Below are 22,275 nucleotides of genomic sequence, written 5' to 3' on the forward strand. Positions count from 1 at the left end.
TGTATTTCTTATCTCATTCGGTATGCAGCCCCCAGGCACATAGCTATCTATCATGGACAACAACCTTGACAAATAGCCTATTATTATATGTAGTGTGACTGTGCACTCATGCCACTGTCAGGAGGAAACCTTGTATGGAAAACCACATGTGTTCCAATGGATCCATTGAAGTTATTAATATGGTCTTGTTAATGCCTTTTAATTGGTTAAATAGTTATTGAACCCACGGACAGATTGAATCGCTTTCAACCTGGCTGATTTCTTTTGGCATGTCATTACAGTTCAAACATTATTATTTTGCAAAAACAACGCTGTCATAAATACAAGCATTCAGAAGACATAAAACACAACTCTCCAACTACTGCAAAATGGCCTCTGTGTGAATGTGGTCAATGCCGCTGAAAAGTCGACGTTTACGTGTGCTCCTAAGACTTTCTTTTCTCACCCAGCTAGTTGAATATCTCAATATTCTCGAGCCACAACTTTCTGACCAAGTCTAACGCGCCTTGCCCTGCCGTCACCCTCTCAGCGATGATGAATGGCTCTGACAGGTCTGCTCGGTAGGTCGGCGGCGGGTAATCTGCCAATAACCCAGCAGCCTTGCCATGATAAACAGGTCCGGCCCTGCGTGTGCCGGGCAACTCTCATCCTGTTCCAAGGGCATCAGTTTTCAGTCCTAGCTAAGCCCCAGGACCCCCATCCACAGTCGCCAGGCCCTAAGTCTCTGTTTAGGTTGGGCATTAGGGGGTAATCCCAGAAATGGGCTGGGCAAGGCATGATGGGTAGTGGACGAGAGTGAAGGGTGGGCGCTGAGTGATCCGGGGTAAAGGACCATTCTTGCTTGTTGGGAGACTGCGACCGTGCTTCAAGGCAGTCTGTGTCTGTGTGTGTGCGTGCAAGTGTGTGTGTATGTGTGTGTTACTACTGTATACTTGTGATAGACAAATGTCCCCACAAGTAGTTAGAAATAGACATTGAGGGCCATTTTCCTGAGTGTCTAGATATTTTAAGATTTGTTCTTTCTTTTATGCCTCCATTGATAGGACAGTAGACTGACAGGAAACGGTGGGAGAGACGGGGAGCAACACGTGGCAAAGGCCGCCCGGATCGGGAATCGAACCGGCGCCGCCGCCAGGCATCCACGTCCATGCGACAATGCCCAAGCGGCACGTGCCTGGACCAGCAGGCCAGAGGGCGCCCCTTAATTTAGATATTTTTAGAATTATTTGGGGTGCGTGGGACTTGGGTGGTGGCTTGTGTGTGTGTGTGTGTGTGTGTGTGTGTGCAAATGGAATGCAGCATGGCACACAGCCCCGAGACGCATAGTATTTGATGCTGCGCACGCACACATGCACATATATGCATACAGAAATAAATGCAAGCCCACGCACCATGCATGCATACACGAACAGAAATACATGTACACTCTATGCAAACGTACACATACGCATGAAGAAGCATGCATCGCACACCGCCCGGACACTTCTCCCGGAAGTCGGGCTGTCTTTATTTTCTACCGTCTAAAACAGTGGTTCTCAACCTTTTCAGGCCGCGACCTCCAAAAGAATCATATTTTAACTGGGGACCCCCCCACCCTGACGAGCACTAAGAGCTGAGCAATTACAGTTTGTAACACAGCTCTATTGCAGATCTACAACGCAAGGCGTTGTGAGCATGTAGATCAGCTATTTTCAAAATTTCATGCCACAATTGCTGACTAAATTTGACAATTTGGCCAATGTTTAATTTGTCATTTTAGAGGTATTAAAAAGTCCTTAAATTGTCACTTTAGAAATGTGCATATACCATATATACACTTAAAATCTTGGTTTGTTTACTGTTGAGAGAGAAAACAATGTTCTACATTAAGCTAATCATCCGGGGACCCCCTCCAAAATGGTTTGGGGACCCCACTGGGGGTCCCGACCCACAGGTTGAGAACCACTGTTCTAAAAGAGGCGGGTGAGTTGTTGTCACGGTATAGCGTCCCGTGACCCTGATGACATGTCATGATAAGATCTACATCCCTCTTGAGTTACCAGGAACGGCGCTCACAAGTGCACACACATGCGACACACAGACGTGTACTGTATTTACATACAATACATGCAAGGAGGTGGCAATCTGGCTGGTATGCCCCGGATGGTGCCGGGGCGGATGTCTTTAGGAGGTGACACACACATCTATACCGCGCGCGTGTGCGTGCGTGCGTGTGTGTGTACTTTTTTCACCACTGAGAGACACACTGTTCACCGCACTGTGCAGGAGGAGACAAGCCATGACTGAGTTGTTACAGGTTTAGCAGCTTGACATTCAGCTTGTTGCTAGCGGTGTGCTGGTGGCACGGCAGTCTATTAGCTAGAGCTGTCTCCAGAGGCCATATGCACAGCCTGGTTAGAGACATGATGGATTGATCATGTTCTACAGCTAGATGACAGTTGTGTGAGCACATAATAGTGTGTACACAAACACGGAGCTTAGGATGGCTATCCCATGACTCAGTCAGTGAAGTAACTTAAAGTAAATACAGGGGGTCATTGCTAAATGGCATAAGCTCCCTTTGGTCAAATACGGTACCAACTCACCCCTCAGGCCCTCATCTATTAGCTGATTGAAGTGTTGCCAAGACCATGGCCAGTTGTCATGTATAAACTGTGAATATTTCTGCCATCTGGTCATGTCTGTCAGATGGGTCTGCCATGTAGTCAGTCGTTTGGTTCCATTTCAATCTTTTAGTTCCATTTCACACTATATGCAGGTGGAACTTGCAGCAGCACAGGTGACAAACCCCACAGAGCATCCGGCAGTCAGGCACCCTAGCGACAGTCCACAAAACGTTCCACTGATGCCATATCTGTCTGTATAACACACATCCATCTTCACAGAAGCAGAGGGTGATAACAGCTAGGGGAATATGGCAACCACTTGTTAACACCCTGTTTGCGTGGTTGTTTGTTTGACCCTGACTCAATGTGTGACATGAGCGGTTGTGACGTTGGCCTGACCTGATATCTTATATGAGGGACATGAACGCTGTGTATGGTATAGATTGTGATGTTTGTTATGGAACAGAAAGACAAGTTTACAGTTGGACAAAAAATGAAAGGCTATAAGCAGCCACTGTTGTTGTTGGCATATTCCTTTATTATCATAGTCCTTTATTTTCTTACATCGGCTCCTCAGAGCCGCAGTAATAAGGAGCAGCATAATAATGTGATGGACATCAATAGTGAGAAAAAGAGAACATAATATACTTTATACATCATCTCCGTTGGGTGGTCCCAAACTGTTACTTTTCAAGATTCAAATTCAAAGGTGTCCCTGTTCATGGCTTTCTGTAACATGAATCTGTATCACTCAATTATCCTTCTGAGCAAAAGGGGTACAAAAACCGCTGCATCTCCATTGTCAAGATTCTTTGAAAATAACAGGTCTACAAGTTCACAACACATGTTATGCGTTGTGAGCTTGTAGATTGCTAGGGTTAAAGTGATTAAACTGATGAAGTACGTTTGCTGTGACGACCACTTGGAACCCCTTCAAGAACCCCTGCTTCTTGAAAACCATTGACATAATGATGCCCACACTGTGGCTCTTCTTCCCAGAGTTCACAGCATCACACAAAGCATTGATCCAATCTTTTATTCTTTATTCATATACGGATCCCCATTAGCTGCCACCAAAATAGCAGCTACTCTTCCTGGGGTCCACAAAAAAAAACATGACAATTCATAATACACAATCGAATCAATCATACACAATCAAAACATTATGGTCTTCAAGACAATAAAAATCCAATAAAACAATACAACTAAGCATTGACAATCCATTAAATTACAGGTCAGTTAATTGAAACTAAAATGAGGGTAATTGGTCAAATGTCTTTAAGGAGTCTTAAAACTAGCCTTACTGGGTGCTTCAGTGATCATAGTCGGTAATTTGTTCCATATAATAATTGCCCTATACATTACATATCTGCACATGCATTTGTTCTGGGTTTTTCTTTCATGTCACAATGTCACCCCCTCATGTCAGAAGCATGTCATTGTCACTCAGGCGGTGGGTTGGGGTTGGAGGGGACCAAAGAAAGATGGCCAGTCCTCCTTGTGTCCCCTTTGGCACAAGGGGACACAAGGACACCCACTCACAGCAGAAGCCCTGACATGTGTACGAAGAATTAGAGAAGTAGTACTGACACTCTAGGTCAGCATGTCCTCCACTGGACAGTGACAGCCAGTGTCAATGGCCAGCAGAGTAGAGTATATCATTCACTGCTTCACTTCGAACCGAGGTTTGATTTTTTACAGAGTAAGTCAATTGAGGGAAACCTTATTCTAGATAATATAAACTTTATTTGTGAATGGGTTTTTACCTTGGAAAAAAAAAAAAACCCATTCACAATGGTAGCGAAGAAAACAGAGTGGGAGTGGTGCTAGCTGGAGTATTGGTCGAGCTTCACATGACAGTTAGCTTGCTGCAGAATATAGTCCGGTCAGCTACCACACTTGCAATTCCCAATTGCATCTTTCTAGTTATTGTTATTTTTGTAGATACAGTTTCACACTCGGTTGTACTGCCTTGTATGGAGATAACTAACTTCACGGACAGAACGGCCCATACAAGGAGATATGCATGTGTGTCATGTGTGTCTGATACCATGCATGCGAAGTGGTCCCCCACAGGTGTGATTTAGTTTTTACTCCAGATGAGGCTGTTCGCTACCTTGTGAAAAATGCTAAAAAAAATAAAACAGAAAAAAAAAGACATTGACAAGTAACTGTCTTTGGCGCTGTGGACCACGGACGATTTCAGGAGTATGCTCGTCGATGGCAGCGAAATAGTTTCAATTATGCTTTTATGCTTATATATGGAGATCTCTGTATCCGTCTGTCTTCCTGCCTGTGTAACCTTTATGCACATAATTATATGTGATCAGTGAGTGATGTGATCAGTATACACCCATATATGGCCATATCATTTGGATCGGTGGTTCTGGACAAGCACTCGTCCGTCTTGACTCGACTCCGAGCACCGCACTTCCTCGGGTCGTTGGCGACAGACACATGGACGAACAGGGACTTTGAACGGTTATAGTTACAGAGCTGGGCCCACAGAAAAAAAAAGGAAATGGAAAAAAACAACGTGCGGAAAAAAGATAATGTGATGGCATTATCTCTGTTACCAGTGTTCATCACCATAGCAGTCTTCTCCCAGGCTCATTATGTGGTCCAGGCTTACATCAGAAGGTCTATCATTATTCCCATACCCAAAATGGTAAATGGTAAATGGTGCATTTATATAGCGCTTTTATCCAAAGCGCTTTACAGAGATTGTGCATTACATTCACCCATTCACGCACACATTCATACACCGGTGGCGGAGGAAACCATACAAGGCACCAACCAGCTCACCGGGAGCAATGTGGGGTTCAGAGTCTTGCCCAAGGACCCTTCGACATTAACTCAGGGGGAGCCCGGATTCGAACTGGGAACCCTTAGTGCTCTAATAACGGTTTCTCTACCCCTGAGCTATGCCGCCCCCAACAATGCCAACTGGCCTTAAAGACCACCGCCTGGTCGTGGTCATGAAGTGGGGCCTAGTGAAAGACCACATCTGCTCCTCTCTTCCCCAGCACCTTGGATTGCCTGTCCACTGATTGTGCCGTTTCGCAGGTTCTGTATGCCACCCTCTCCCACCTCGGCAACATGGAGATGTTATTCATTGGCTACAGTCCTCATCAGGCTGAGCTAGCAAACTGGTTGACCTCTGGAATGGAACCCTGCGGTGTATGCCTGGGTCCTGGTCAGGGTGGCCTGGTTCTCAAACCCCAGGGTTCAAGGTTCAAAAATAAAAAATGTTTTCCTGAGGCTGTCAGAGCCATGAACAAGAACAAGGTAGAAAAAAGTGCTCACAGTGTTACACATTATCATGGCGTATATACATACATTCTATAAATCAAGATAGTAAATTCCCTGTACCTACACATATTGCCAATTGTGTAGGAGTGACAAATGAACCCTATTTCTTGAGTCTTGTATTAGTTGTATTAATCATTATTAAAGGTTTATTTTTAAAATAACAAGATGTTTACATCCTTTTTTCTGCATTCTGCATGATTCAATTTGTCATTGTGTTGAAAGTGAAACTAGTTCTCGTAGATCCTTGCCATTATGACAGTGAAGGCACACGCACCCAGCAGAAGCTCTGCTGTCTGGCGTATCGATGACATCCATGTCATTTAAATCTCCAAATCTTGGCACGGCTTCAGCAGCAAGCGAGCCCCATTGACTTCCAACGTAATGAGATAGGTAGCCGACCTCCTACAGCACTGCACGGCACCTTATGAACACAACAAGCAACGGTGGAATTGGCTGCAATGCAAGGGCTAAAATCGAGCACCAAATGGGTCAGGGCCAGCTCTGGGGTCCATGGGTTCCTAAAAGGTTCTAGACCATGTTGGACAGCTCCGTCGAGTCCTCCTGAATCTCTTGGGTCCATTTCAGTACCGGTTTGCTGTTATGCTGTTCCCGGAGCAGTTTGCCGTTCCCTTTCCTCGTTTCCTCATTGATTGGATAAAAGTAGAAAATGGCCAAGCCAACCATAATGAAGAGTATGGGTATGGCAGAGACTAGCAGGTTTAGCGTGAATAGAACCTTGGGTGGTTGTGTACAGCCTCGAGTAATGTAGCCTGACAAATGTAAGCTCAGCGTGGATATGCCCAGGGAAAGCCCAGAGGCAAATTTGCTGGAGAAAACGTAGAATGAGTAGAAGATGGTCTCGTGGCCAACGGACTCAGGATTGTGCGCCTTGAAGTCATCGATCACATCGGGAAGCATGGACCACGGCAACAGTACCACGGCTGAACCGATGCTCATTCCAATAGCAAAGGCGATAATGTAGGTGAGGATCAGGTTGCTCTTCAATGACACTGCCAGAAGTAGGAATGGAATGGCAACAAGGTTTCCAACATAAAAAGCTGTCTTCTTCCCAAACCTAGTCTGGAACCAATGCCATAAGGGGACGCTCACGGTAGCGGAGATCATGCAGACCAGCAGAATGTTCTGGAATTCATTTCTGTGGTTCAGTGAATAGGTGCAGAACACGGCAAAGTTCCCCTCCAGGAGATGGAAACCTGTTGCTGTGAAGAGGCAGCCCAAGTTTAGTATGGCATAGGGTCCATACCCCATAACCATCCTTATTGCCTGGAAGAACGAAACCTTCTCTGACTTCTTTTGGGCTTCTTTTCTCTCTTTAACTCCAAGGAAGAGAACGACGGCACAGAAAATGTAGATGCCGCCGACGGCAAGTGAGGCCATCATGTAGGCAAACCTTGTGGCCTGCAGGGAGGCCTGTCCTGCCAGAGCGGGTACGGTAGCATTAACGGCAAACATGGAGGTATCGTTGAGCACCGCTGTGGCATCCATGGATGTCGGGATGCACGGTGCACTGGCCATGCCCACTATCTGCCCTGTGACAGCTGTACCGATCAACATGCCCAGAACCTCCACAGTCATCCTGTAAGCGCTGCACGAGTCTCTCTCCTTCTGCTCTGTGGTGAGGAACATGGTGAGGGAAGTGTAGGGCACATGGAAGCAAGTCTGCATTGTCTCAAAGAGGCAGTAAAACACCATGTAATAGAAGATCTTGCCATCCGCAAAAGGGGGGACGAACCACACGAGGAAATATGCCAGCACAGCAACAGGAGTTGACAGCACAATCCAGGTCAGCATGCGTCCGAGCCGTGTCCACGGGCTGCGGGACACCAAAAAGCCCACAATGGGGTCCGTTATTGCATCGCACGCTCTGCCTGCAAACACGATGATGGAAACGTGAAGGGGGTTCAGCTCAGCCACGTCCAGTAGATAGATCTGCAGGAAGAAGCCCAGGGCAGTTGCTGTGATCTGGTAAGGCGCTCCACCAATGGCATAGCACAGTTTACTGCATAACGACAAACTGTTCCTCGGCTCAGGCTTCCCAGCAACTTTAATGACATCGGAGTTGATGCCATCAGGGCTGATACCATCTGGGCCGATGCCATCTAAGCTGGCCGCCTGACTAGTCGGTAAACCTGCTTCGGTCACCTCCTCTTCTTGAGTCATAATAACTCTGTTTACTTATTCCAGAGTGTCGGGTGGATGCAATAGTTCTGAAACTTTAACCTTGTAGCCAATAAATGTCTCTCCTCAACTCTTATAAGACATCTGGAGGAATTCCATCCTACAGGACCTTATATAGGCTGAACCAAGCATCGGCTTGATGTCACGACAACACAAACCACAGCCACACTACGGGTTCTAGCGATGGGTATTGACATCACAGACTGGCCTCCAAGGGATGGTTCAATGGGTAGTCTGACTCTGGTCCTATCAATGGTACAGTACAGTACTCTTCCCACAGTTTTGGTGGCACGGGTGACTTGGGCCATATGTCAAATCGACCGGGTTCATCGGGACTCGTCTGCTTGCATTTTGCTAGGAGATACACTATATAGTTTAAATACATTTTCTCTATTGACTTGAATGGGAAAATGCAAACATTTTACTTTTCCCAAATATGGAGATGACTGACATCATAGATGTCTGACATCATAGACCACATGAGACTGACACAGTATGAACATTTATATGGGCATTCCAAGATATGGGCTTAATATTGATGACGTCAGTGATCTCCATACATGGGCATAAAATAAAAGGGACAAGGATGGAATGGTTAGCACCGCTCAAATAGGGTCAAGGACTGACAGATACAGAGCTATCCATATATGGGCATGAAAGGGACAAATGGCAAGACGGGATACATTTCCCAGTGTCCCACAAACTTTGGTAATAGCCACTTGTCCCTTTTATGCTCATATATTAAGATCTCTGTATCTGCCTGTCTTCCTGCCTGTGTCCCTTTTATGAGATATGTGTGGTGGTTCTGGACAAGCGCCTATCCTACTGACTCGACTCTGAGCAGTAAAGTTTCATTCCAATCGGTCCAACGGTGGCCGGTGGCGAAGATTGGCTGCTCACAGACGGATGAATGGATGGACGGATAGATACACACACTGTCACAGCACAGTGAGGAAAACATTGTCTCGGCCAGGCAGACACAAAAGGGCTCAATAGCTTTTGAGCGGTGCTAACCGATTCTACCTCTGGCTTTGTGTGTAAGGTCCATATGTATGAGTGTCCGTATGAGCACAGAACTCCATGTATGGAGATAACTAACGTGTGTCGTGTTTGATACCATTCGAAGTGACAAGTGCGATTTTGTTTTGTTCACAGCACAGATGAGTGGCTGTAACATTTGGCTACACTGCCAACAAAAGACAATTGATACTGTAGTTAGTGTAGTTTAATAAAAGTGTGTTCGCCGTAAGATATTTTATATTTTTATATTTTTTCTTCATTGTTCAAATCCCTGCTAGGTCTTTTTTTTTTTTTTTTTCACTCAATTTTTATTGATTTTTTCACACAAACAAATACACCATGGCATCCATCATCTCTTCACATTAGTCATCATCATACTGTTCATATACAGGATTTACTTTTGCTGTCTGGCGTATCGATGACATCCATGTCATTTAAATCTCCAAATCTTGGCACGGCTTCAGCAGCAAGCGAGCCCCATTGACTTCCAACGTAATGAGATGGGTAGCCGACCTCCTACAGCACTGCACGGCACCTTATGAACACAATAAGCAACGGTGGAATTGGCTGCAATGCAAGGGCTAAAATCGAGCACCAAATGGGTCAGGGCCAGCTCTGGGGTCCATGGGTTCCTAAAAGGTTCTAGACCATGTTGGACAGCTCCGTCGAGTCCTCATGAATCTCTTGGGTCCATTTCAGTACCGGTTTGCTGTTATGCTGTTCCCGGAGCAGTTTGCGGTTCCCTTTCCTCGTTTCCTCATTGATTGGATAAAAGTAGAAAATGGCCAAGCCAACCATAATGAAGAGTATGGGTATGGCAGAGACTAGCAGGTTTAGCGTGAGTAGAACCTTGGGTGGTTGTGAACAGCCTCGAGTAATGTAGCCTGACAAATGTAAGCTCAGCGTGGATATGCCCAGGGAAAGCCCAGAGGCAAATTTGCTGGAGAAAACATAGAATGAGTAGAAGATGGTCTCGTGGCCAACGGACTCAGGATTGTGCGCCTTGAAGTCATCGATCACATCGGGAAGCATGGACCACGGCAACAGTACCACGGCTGAACCGATGCTCATTCCAATAGCAAAGGCGATAATGTAGGTGAGGATCAGGTTGCTCTTCAATGACACTGCCAGAAGTAGGAAGGGAATGGCAACAAGGTTTCCAACATAAAAAGCTGTCTTCTTCCCAAACTTAGTCTGGAACCAATGCCATAAGGGGACGCTCACGGTAGCGGAGATCATGCAGACCAGCAGAATGTTCTGGAATTCATTTCTGTGGTTCAGTGAATAGGTGCAGAACACAGCAAAGTTTCCCTCCAGGAGATAGAAACCTGTTGCTGTGAAGAGGCAGCCCAAGTTTAGTATGGCATAGGGTCCATACCCCATAACCATCCTTATTGCCTGGAAGAACGAAACCTTCTCTGACTTCTTTTGGGCTTCTTTTCTCTCTTTAACTCCAAGGAAGAGAACAACGGCACAGAAGATGTAGATGCCGCCGACGGCAAGTGAGGCCATCATGTAGGCAAACCTCGTGGCCTGCAGGGAGGCCTGTCCTGCCAGAGCGGGTACGGTAGCATTAACGGCAAACATGGAGGTATCGTTGAGCACCGCTGTGGCATCCATGGATGTCGGGATGCACGGTGCACTGGCCATGCCCACTATCTGCCCTGTGACAGCTGTACCGATCAACATGCCCAGAACCTCCACAGTCATCCTGTAAGCGCTGCACGAGTCTCTCTCCTTCTGCTCTGTGGTGAGGAACATGGTGAGGGAAGTGTAGGGCACATGGAAGCAAGTCTGCATTGTCTCAAAGAGGCAGTAAAACACCATGTAATAGAAGATCTTGCCATCCGCAAAAGGGGGGACGAACCACACGAGGAAATATGCCAGCACAGCAACAGGAGTTGACAGCACAATCCAGGTCAGCATGCGTCCGAGCCGTGTCCACGGGCTGCGGGACACCAAAAAGCCCACAATGGGGTCCGTTATTGCATCGCACGCTCGGCCTGCAAACACGATGATGGAAACGTGAAGGGGGTTCAGCTCAGCCACGTCCAGTAGATAGATCTGCAGGAAGAAGCCCAGGGCAGTTGCTGTGATCTGGTAAGGCGCTCCACCAATGGCATAGCACAGTTTACTGCACAATGACAAACTGTTCCTCGGCTCAGGCTTCCCAGCAACTTTAATGACATCGGAGTTGATGCCATCAGGGCTGATACCATCTGGGCCGATGCCATCTAAGCTGGCCGCCTGACTAGTCGGTAAACCTGCTTCGGTCACCTCCTCTTCTTGAACCATAATAACTCTGTTTACTTATTCCAGAGTGTCGGGTGGATGCAATAGTTCTGAAACTTTAACCTTGTAGCCAATAAATGTCTCTCCTCAACTCTTATAAGACATCTGGAGGAATTCCATCCTACAGGACCTTATATAGGCTGAACCAAGCATCGGCTTGATGTCACGACAACACAAACCACAGCCACACTACGGGTTCTAGCGATGGGTATTGACATCACAGACTGGCCTCCAAGTGTTATGATAAGGGATGGTTCAATGGGTAGTCTGACTCTGGTCCTATCAATGGTACAGTACAGTACTCTTCCCACAGTTTTGGTGGCACGGGTGACTTGGGCCATATGTCAAATCGACCGGGTTCATCGGGAATCGTCTGCTTGCATTTTGCTAGGAGATACACTATATAGTTTAAATACATTTTCTCTATTGACTTGAATGGGAAAATGCAAACATTTTACTTTTCCCAAATATGGAGATGACTGACATCATAGATGTCTGACATCATAGACCATTCCAAGATAGGCATTCCAAGATATGGGCTTAATATTGATGACATCAGTTCTCCATACATGGGCATAAAATAAAAGGGACAAGGATGGAATGGTTAGCACCGCTCAAATAGGGTCAAGGACTGACAGATACAGAGCTATCCATATATGGGCATGAAAGGGACAAATGGCAAGACGGGATACATTTCCCAGTGTCCCACAAACTTTGGTAATAGCCACTTGTCCCTTTTATGCTCATATATTAAGATCTCTGTATCTGCCTGTCTTCCTGCCTGTGTCCCTTTTATGAGATATGTGTGGTGGTTCTGGACAAGCGCCTATCCTACTGACTCCACTCTGAGCAGTAAAGTTTCATTCCAATCGGTCCAACGGTGGCCGGTGGCGAAGATTGGCTGCTCACAGACAGACGGATGAATGGATGGACGGATAGATACACACACTGTCACAGTGAGGAAAACACTGTCTCGGCCAGGCAGACACAAAAGGGCTCAATAGCTTTTGAGCGGTGCTAACCGATTCTACCTCTGGCTTTGTCTGCAAGGTCCATATGTATGAGTGTCCGTATGAGCACAGAACTCCATGTATGGAGATAACTAACGTGTGTCGTGTTTGATACCATTCGAAGTGACAAGTGCGATTTTGTTTTTTTCACAGCACAGATGAGTGGCTGTAACATTTGGCTACACTGCCAACAAAAGACAATTGATACTGTAGTTAGTGTAGTTTAATAAAAGTGTGTTCGCCGTAAGATATTTTATATTTTTATATTTTTTCTTCATGGTTCAAATCCCTGCTAGGTCTTTTAAGTTACTTATGGATAGCTTTATGAGAGCCAAACGTGAGTTACCAAGTGATACTGTACTATTAGCAGTATGACAAATGGCATGTAGATCAGCAAAATATAGCAATTATATATATATATTGTGATATCATATTGTAATGTAAAACATCAATATCGAACATAACAATCTACATTTCCCCAAAAGAAATACATTTATTTAGCCCCCGCCGCCCCACTTCTTCCCATTCCACCAGAATCCACCTATAAGATATAAAACCATGCTGTGTATTGTTAGAAAACCATCAGAATGTCAAAAGTCAAATACTCAGTAGACATACGATTTAGTCATTTCGCAGACGCTCTTAATCCAGAGCGACTTAAAATAGGCACAGAGGAAGCTAAGGAGTTAGTCTGCCGTTCTAAGTGCAACAGGGGGTTTATTCCACAGTTTGGGTCCACTCCACAAGAGTCTAGGACTCTTGTGGAGTGGATCGTTGTCCTGTCCTCCATCCTCTTATCTCCATATTTTTTTTAAACACGGCTCCAAGTTACAGTTACAAAAGCTCTAACAGTTTTGGACATAATGATGTTTCCGCCCGGCAGAGACCATATAAAGATAGGTTGACATGCTTCTCCCCCCCTGGCTGTGTGTTAGGACGGAGAGCACAGTGCAGCTGCACCGATACATGGACACTGACAACTACTGTCTAATCCTGCCTCCCAACCTCAAGTCAGCCATAGCTGCTGTTACCTACATGGCTGAACAGCTGAAGCAGCAGGACACAGACGACTCGGTGAGGCGCACGCACGCACGCACGCACGCACGCACGCACGCACGCACGCACACACACACACACACACACACACACACACACCACTGCATACATACAGTCGTAAAAGTATTGGCACCCTTGCATTTGTAAAACAGAAAAAAACTAAAAGATCTTCCAGAAGCATGGCAAATGAAAAAATATTTTGCATCAACATACAGTATTTGGTTTGCAAAGAAACACAACATAAAACTAGAATACAGAATCCTAGCTCATTTTACGCAGAAATGTGCATAAATACGTAATACACTGTACTTGAATTTCAAGCAGGCTATTCACCTGGAACTCACCTGTGGTGAGTCCAAGTTGACTTTAATCTTTAGTAACCACTAATCCACCCAGTTTAAATGGAGTAAATCCCTCATTTTACTGTTTTGTGTCACACACTGAGAATGGACCAAATAAAAAGAAGAGAATTGTCAGGAGGTCAGATTGCAGCCAAACTTGGACAAGCTAGGTGCCAATACTTTTAGCCACGACTCTATGGTACTGTGATTATAACTTAATGACTTAAACCCTGCATACTGTATGTACGTTGACCGAAGTCCCTCAGGGGTCTATACTTTCTCCCTCAACACCAATTCCCTTTTCTGAAAATAGCCGATCTATAAGCTCACGACGTACAGTATTAATTGCGTTGTGATCTTGTGGATCGGCCATTTTATACCGAATGTTCGCCTTTGACATGCCTATAATACGGAGTGACGCTATAGGTTACTGTTGTTAACTAGTCAGGGATCGAGTTGTTTTGCAGTTTTGTGATTCGGTCTAGAGCGGATATAACTTGTCCTCATCAGGCTGGTGGAATCCTTGGCGGAAACCATGGCAAAAACAAGAGCACCTGCGCCCCTTCAAAACGATTCCCCTCTCAGCCAGAGGCTTCATAATTAATTTCGTTTGGTATCATTGTTTAGTTTCATTTATTCGCTATAATAATCATTTGGTAAATCTGATAGCTCATAGCCCGGCCTGTGAGACTCGATTTTACTAATTCTCATGTGGGGAACAAAAACGTAGCCTAGACCAGATCACTTGATTGGTTTGGAATGAAAACCAGGGGATGTTAAGTATGACATCATTTTGTAGGCAGAGGAGAATTTCTGCCCCCAGTTTCCGTGAATCTTTTTACTATTTTTACTATTTACACATTTTTCTTCTCTTTGTTGTTGAAAGGAAAGTGTTAGAATTTTACTTTAGTCGTTATTTTTGTCTCGGATCTGTTGAAATAGCGAGGGACAGAAAATGCTCTGGGGGCAGAGTTCTCCTCTGCCTACAAAATGATGTCACGGCTTAAAAGCCCTATAGCGTTCCTCCGCGTGGAAAGCCTTGTTATGCGAGGTTAGAAGTTAAATGCTTGTTTGTGTGTGTACGGTATACTGTTTGTGTGCGTCTGTGCTTGCGTACGTGCTTGTGTGTGTGTGTGTGTGTGTGTGTGTGTGTGTGTGTGTGTGTGTGTGTGTGTGTGTGTGTGTGTGTGTGTGTGTGTGTGTGTGTGTGTGTGTGTGTGTGTGTGTGTGTGTGTGTGTGTGTGTGTGTTTGTGCAGATGACAGGAGACTGGCAGTACATAGCGCTGGTGGTGGACCGTCTCTTCCTGTGGTTGTTTGTGGTCATCACCACCCTGGGAACCCTGGCCATGTTCCTGGACGCCTCCTTCAACTACACCCCCCAAGAGGCCTTCCCCTAGACACACACACACACACACACACACACACACACACACACATACACACACACACACACACACACACACACACACACACACACACACACACACACACACACACACACACACTGTGCTGCTGACTGGCTGGGATTTCTGACACTTGTTATTATATCGCCCCCCTGTGGAAAATCCTATGAATATATCTATGTGAAGTCAGGTTTGACACCACACACACACACACACACACACACACACACACACACACACACACACACACACACACACACACACACACACACACACTGCATTGTGTGCTTCTTTCTCTTTCGGTGTTCTTAAGAGATTGCCCAAAGTGACTTTCCATGTTTTCATATTCCGTATTTCTACTGCCAACCTCAGAAAAGAAGAGAAAAAACTACTTTTTGTAAGTCCAAGGTAGTATTTAGAAATGTGTGTACTGTAGGTATAGAACCATAGTGAAAATCTCCATCCCTCTCCCTGTGTAGTAATTAGGGGTGTAACGATTAACACATCACGATACATGGTTAACGATACGATACATGGATATTGGTTCATTCATGGCGATACAATACGATTCGATTCAATGATTTAATCGATATAGTAACTATTTAGCAAAGGAAAATCTGTGTAAAACGTGTAAAAAATCGATTATGGAAGTGAACGCTGTGATTATCTAGCAAATACATGGACATTATATTTCAACACATATGGACAAACCCACCTTGACATGAACACAGAGATTACACACATTTATCGAGTAGCTATATGGAATGGAAAGGTAAGGAAAGGAAAAAGTGTCAGGGGCTGATTTAGCACCTGTTTCGAATGATATCAACGCACTTAATGCGAAATATTCACGTGCTTTCAGACTCTTCAATGCAGAGGTATCCAAGGATACTTGGATATCCAGTATCCAATATCTCACCAATGCAGAGATATTAGTAGTAAAATGTCGACATCTAGTGGTCAACCTCAGAGGAGCGCAAAAATAAAACCTGAGGTGAATCCCAGCCTCGAACCAGATGCCAAGTATTCTCTGTTCCCCGGTGTAACGCTCCACGCCACAGACCCCGACGGAGCGGCGCGGTATTGGGCGCCGATGACCCCCGTGAGTCGCCACCGAGGCGAGCGCCAGCGAGCCGAGTTGCCGCGACGAGCGGTGGGAACGGCGCCCAATCCCACTCAGCCGCGTTACCGAGTTATGTGCCGTTATGGACAGAATAGTAAATATTCAGTCCCTCACTATCCACGTCAAAGATAAATGCACAAAAAAGGAGTCACATCATCCGTTCATTAGCTCAGTCAGTAGAGCACGGATGCAACAAACCCACGGTTTGGGTTTCAAGGCGAGAGATATCGGCGCATGCGTACTTCAAAGTGCACGGAGAACAGGATACCGTGGATACTCCTCCGTGGATACCCAGTGGATACTCTCTGCATTCAAACGTCTGAGAAATGGTGAAAAAGTCGGATTGAATGCGAAGAGAGAAGTCGAAGCTGGTGGATTTAGCTGTTTTTCCCCCCGAACTCCCATTGACCCATCTTTTTCATTTTCCCTCTTAAAATTGCTAAATACAAGGCACAAATACTTAGTTTCCATACAATCAATTATTTACATTGCAAAAAGATCTGATACCGATTACCGCATTTTAAAACGATATGATACAAAGCCAAAACGGTACGATATTTTGCTTTTCCAAAGATATAGTAGATCATTACAAATTAAAATCGATTTTTTTATTCAGTCACTATATCGTTACACCCCTAGTAATAATAGAATCCATGATATGAGTAGGCTAACAGCTACACAATAAAGTCCAGAGTGTTCATTTAACTCTGAAAGTGTAAGAACTTGTTACAAGACTCCAGGATTGTACTGTGTACACAATATAGCTATTAAGACATAACGGTTACACTTTTCACGGTTCTGAATTACTTTTGCTTAATTAATATTATGTAATATACTGTGATGTTTATTTAGTTTTGAAATACACTTCCTTTGAAAGTAGAAAGCCGTACTGTACTGTAGTCTTGTTTTTAATGATGGCATAGCTGTAGTGGTGGCTGTGTCCACAAAATGTCACCCAGAAGGACAAAGTAAATAATAATTGAATTAAAATATAACAAATCATCGATTAGAGATTAAAAATGAGGGTAACTGTGTGATCAGATCAAAGTGAAAGGTTGAATGGGGTTCAACATACCGAGCTCATGCATGCACTTGTTCATACACAACCAAAACGTTTTCTATACTCTGTCAATCCTTGACATTACTTTCTCTTCAGTGCTGCGGGACCATGTGGATCCTTGTAAAAACACACTACTGAGATGCATGTTCTATAGCATTCTGTATGGCCAAACTGCCTGTACAGAATGCTTGTGGAGGCATGCGTTGCGCATAGCCTCCACAGAATCGCTGGTCTGTGCGAAGGAACACCCTCCAATTACCTCAGTAAAGAACAGAGAAAAATGAACCCACAAGACCAAGAACACAATGTGTTTGTACTGTCCTGCTGCCGTGGCACAAAGGCAGGAATGGCGTTGCATAAGAGAAAAAGTGAGAGGGCATGGAGAGAAGGGCGCCATTCCCCTCATTTGCAGACACTGAGCTTTTCAGGGAAAAGCCGTGGGCCCAGCATGTTTTATTGCTAACGCCTCAGTGACTTCCAACGGTGCCTTAAAGTACTTTAATCATTGGATTTTCATTCCACTCGCCCGCCCCAGATCCAGGGGGGGTGGCGGGGTGGCTCTGGAGGGAGAATACCCCAGAGAGAGGTGGTAGTGTCAGGGGCTGATTTAGCTGTTTTTTCCCCCCGAACTCCCATTGAGCATTGTGCAAACTGCAAAAAAACAACTGGACAAATGCGTGTTTACGGGAAAGTAGATGGTAAAAAGCAGGGAGATAAAGAAGGAAAGAAAGTGATGTTCCTTTTGTGCGCTCAGTGACTTGGGGCCCCAGCTGCAACAGCAGCCAAGAGGACATCAAATAAATCAGGTTACTAGTAGCAACACTTCTGGTGCAGCCTGAAACTGTATAACGAAGAGGTACTGCCTCTTTCGCTCTCTCTCTCACCTCTTCCTCGTCTTATCTTCTTCACTTATCTTCACCTAAAACACGTCACATGCAACCCTTTGTCCTCCCAACCTTTGTGATCTCCTGCTATTTATTTTTCATCCCTCAAATCCATACTTTCTCCTCCCCTCTACCTTCTTCTTTACCTCCACATCAAAGTGATACAGATTCCTGGAGCTATGGTGTGGTTGACCCTGGCAACAATGGTCTCTCTGTAGGTCATCAGAGTAAAACAAGAATGACCCTCTCCCCTGGCCGTGGGCACAGTGCATACCAGCGGAGAGAGATGGAAGGAGAGAGGCAAATACTGTTGTTTTGTTTAAATTCTCTGTAAAGAGCTGGATTAGAAGCTGGGAATAATTACTGTTTTTGCAGTTGGTTTGGTCCTGAAGTACCATTTAGGCAATGTAAAGTGAAACTGAGCATTGTAACTTTTGTCGTCCACATTCACCTGTCAGATCATTGAGATCAATGATAATGATGGGTTGGTCAAATCACACAATATTATTGGTTGGTTGATTGATGTGGTATGGCCAGAGCTGGGGGAACTAATGTGGGGCGGCCATAGCTGAGTGGTTAGTGAGCCTGCCGTGGTTGTCCCAGGTACAATTCCCGGCCAGGTCAGGAATGTGTCAACGTGTGTCCATGAGCAAGACTCTTAACCCCTAATTGCTCCCCGACCGCCCTGGAATCCAATGGCTGCTCACTGCTCCTAGTTGTTATAGGATGGGTAAAATGCAGAGGACAAATTTCACACGTATGTGCAAATGTACCTTGACAAAAAAAAAAGAAAAAAAAAAAGGCGTGGGGCCCATAATGTAATGTGTGTAATGACAGTTAATGGCTAAAGGTTTTTGTAAACTCTATAGAGATAATGTGTACCAATGCCTGATATTTGTACAAAATCTGTAATCAACCATCCATGCAGAAGAACCCAAGTCAACTGAAAGCCCCAAGACCAGTAGGTGTTCATATTCCTATTTACCTGGCAGTGGGAATGATTTCCTCCAGGCTTATTGGCTTATTACTTCCTTTCCCAGCAGTGCAGTACTTGAGCCACAGTGTGAAGTCAGATGCTATGCGGTGCCAAGCTGTGGTGCTGAGGACAATGGCCGGTATTGTCTCTCGGATTGTGCCCAATCACCCCCGGAAGTGGTCACAAAGGAGGGTGGTGAATCAATCCACTGTGACAGTTCATGTTGGATACAGCACAGGTTGTTGTTGTCACCTTCGCTGCACCACAAGGAATTCACTGATTAGGTGGGGTAGAGTGCACTACACTAAAAGATACAATCACATCTACCATGCACACATCTGTGACCTGGCTTGCTTGCTGTATGTGGCTGCAACTTGCATTGGAGACAGAAGGGGAACTAAGAATCCTGATGATTTACATTCCCGGTCTGTGAGAGAGTCGGATCAAACGGTCTTCTGAGATCGATGATCTGTGGACTCGAGACAGTGTCAGTCTATTGTGTGGAGAAACACTGAGGCTACTTATAACTTTGATTGAACTGGACTCACTGTAAGCCTACACAATGAGCCTACACAATGGCCCCTGCCAGGCTCTTACTATAGAGTGTACACTCACACTGCGTGAGGCATGTGCACTAATCTCTTAATAATCACTATATATACGGACCAAGGTCCCCCCAGGCAACTAGACTTGATCCACTTTTTTTCCATTCACACCAAATATCTTCAAAGAATATAGCAGATCTACAAACACACAAATCGCCAGAACGCAATGTGTTGTGGCCTTGTATATCTGCTATTTTCACAGAATGTTTGTCTATTTATGACATGCTCAGAAGAAGGAAGCTATAGGCAGGGACGTGCTGGCCATTGGGAAAAGCGGGACAACTCCCGAACGGCCGGTTCATTCCCGGCCGGTCCAGGCCGGCCATTAGGAAAAAAAATAAAAATAAAATGTCGGCCTTCGTATCTCCAAGTTAAAATGTATACATTTTTTGCGCAAAGCAAAGCCCTGCTTCATCATACAAGGCTGTCGCACAAACGTAGTGAAAACAGCAGATCTACAAGCGGTGCGAGGCGTTGTGTGCTTGTAGATCGGCTGTTTTCACTAGTTTAAATCATTTTTTAAATGATAAATACAAAACAAACGGTCTTGGACATACAAGGTTTCCACCCGACAACGACGAAATATAACTTATGTAATTGGCCCACTGGCTTGTCACTTGTCATGATCTGAAATGGCAAATCTTTGAGTAGCAGCAGCGCTATAGAGAGAGATCTCTCTCTATTGCGCGCAATGAGGGCCTCTACAACTCTTTTTCCCAGGCTGAATCAGGGGCCCAGCACGTCCCTGGCTATAGGGTTCATGTGGTTAATAAACAAGGCAAGTATCAAAGACTCTCTAGCAGCGCCCCCTAGAGGCCATGCTGCTCCTTATTGGTGCAAGAGGAACTAGAACTGCACTCTGTCAAGTTTATCTGAAAACTGTACATTAGGAGACATCTTGTGTGAAAATGTTATATTTTGGCCTGAGGGTGAGACCAGAAGAAAGGTCAGGGTTAATGATTCATCTTCCAGGGCAGTGGTGATTGTATTCAAAGTGGGGTCTAGGGACCCCCAGGGGCACTTGAGGAAGTTGCTCGGAAAAATGTGTCATAGCATCATAAATCAATTCAACCACTGTTTGAAAATAGCCTTCTACAAGTTGACGGCATCATGATGCGACATGCTGTGAGCTTGTAGATCGGCTAATTTTCACAGAACATTTTGAAAATAGGCTATCTGGGGGGGAAATAATAATAATTTAAAAAAAATAATAATAATATATATATATATATATATATATATATATATATATTACATTTTTAACAACACAAATCTTCTATGGTTCAGGCCGGTCAGCACCAATTATTTTTTAGAAGGGGGCTGAGTCCTATATAGGCCTACTTCTCACAAAGTAGCCTAATGATTATGCCTAAAAGATCAGGGAAGTGTAATTTGATCAGACTGTAAAAGTCCAATTTGTTACTTAAATCAAAGTATCAATACTTTGATTACGAGTAAAAGTCCAGAATTCAACGTTTACTTTGGTATAAAAAAGTATAAAAGTATTGCTATCAAAATGCACAAAGTACCAGAAGTAAAAGTAGCCATTACGCAGAATGTGTCCAATTCCACAGGTTTTCACAGGTTTATGAAAATATTTTGAAAACATCTATAGGCCTAATCTTACAAATGTTTCTTATGTGTGCTTGTAGATCGGCTATAGCCAAGGTTTAAATAGGGCTGAAGTGGTTAAGCACTTAAAAGTGCCTCAAAATTATACGTAAGTGGGTTGTTGATTACAGTAGGCCTACTTAAGTAAATGTAGGCCTACTTAGTTACTTTCCACCACTGAGGTAATTAGGGAGCCACAATCCCCCCCATGTCTTATCGGGCCAGTAGGTTTGTGTGCCAGCCTGGAGCATGCCAGGAAGAGAACAACCTGTTACTTGCAAACAACAGGTTCCCTGGCACAGAACTCATTGACGGGCGGGGGGAGACCTTGCTTCCCAGCCGTGACATAGGCGGGTCTGTCCAGTTCAGGAGACCTCTTCATTTATTAGGCTACTCGATCGGTACATGAGCAGCATAATACACACCCACATCCCCACGCCACGCCAACCCACGCCACCCCACATCACCAAGGACTCGGATCGAGAAAATCCTCGCCACAGAACTTCTGAAGCGCGGCAAACCCAACAGTTGGAACGGCATTAATCGGCGGATACTTCAATTGCGCAAAAAAAAGAAAGAAAGAAAAAAAAGGAAAAACCAGAAGAAGTAGAGTAGATTTATTCTGGTTATTACTGGTTTGTTATAAAACCAGGCGACATCCATACACACAGAAAACAAGTGGGTCTACAGACAGAGCGGTGGATTTATTTACGCACTAGAAGACGCCCGTTATAGTCTATATTTATTACAATTATCGTGGACTGATTTAACTAAAT

General features: G+C 44.9%; 3 protein-coding genes across 3 annotated transcripts in view; 1 reads left to right on the forward strand and 2 right to left on the reverse strand.

The window, feature by feature from the left end:
• Positions 1-15,234, forward strand: part of chrnb1l (cholinergic receptor, nicotinic, beta 1 (muscle) like) — a gene marked incomplete at both ends in the record, with an annotated part of 30,849 nt that extends 15,615 nt beyond the window's left edge. The window contains 2 exons of the mRNA XM_080741399.1: positions 13,375-13,513; positions 15,094-15,234. Of these exons, the coding sequence (XP_080597525.1) occupies positions 13,375-13,513; positions 15,094-15,234 (280 nt within the window). The remainder of the gene's footprint in view (positions 1-13,374; positions 13,514-15,093) is intronic.
• LOC308298593 (sodium-dependent lysophosphatidylcholine symporter 1-B-like) lies at positions 6,447-8,099 on the reverse strand (the record flags this gene model as incomplete). Its single annotated transcript, XM_080742237.1, has 1 exon — positions 6,447-8,099. The coding sequence occupies one exon, from the start codon at positions 8,097-8,099 to the stop codon at positions 6,447-6,449; it is 1,653 nt and encodes a 550-aa protein (XP_080598363.1).
• Positions 9,780-11,432, reverse strand: LOC308298594 (sodium-dependent lysophosphatidylcholine symporter 1-B-like; the record flags this gene model as incomplete). The annotated part of the gene is made up of 1 exon (XM_080742238.1): positions 9,780-11,432. One exon carries the CDS (start codon positions 11,430-11,432, stop codon positions 9,780-9,782), a length of 1,653 nt encoding a protein of 550 aa, XP_080598364.1.
• Positions 15,235-22,275: the final 7,041 nt, after the last annotated feature.

This window comes from Nannobrachium achirus, assembly GCF_963921795.1.
Source record: "Nannobrachium achirus genome assembly, chromosome: 14".
Lineage (NCBI taxonomy): Eukaryota > Metazoa > Chordata > Actinopteri > Myctophiformes > Myctophidae > Nannobrachium > Nannobrachium achirus.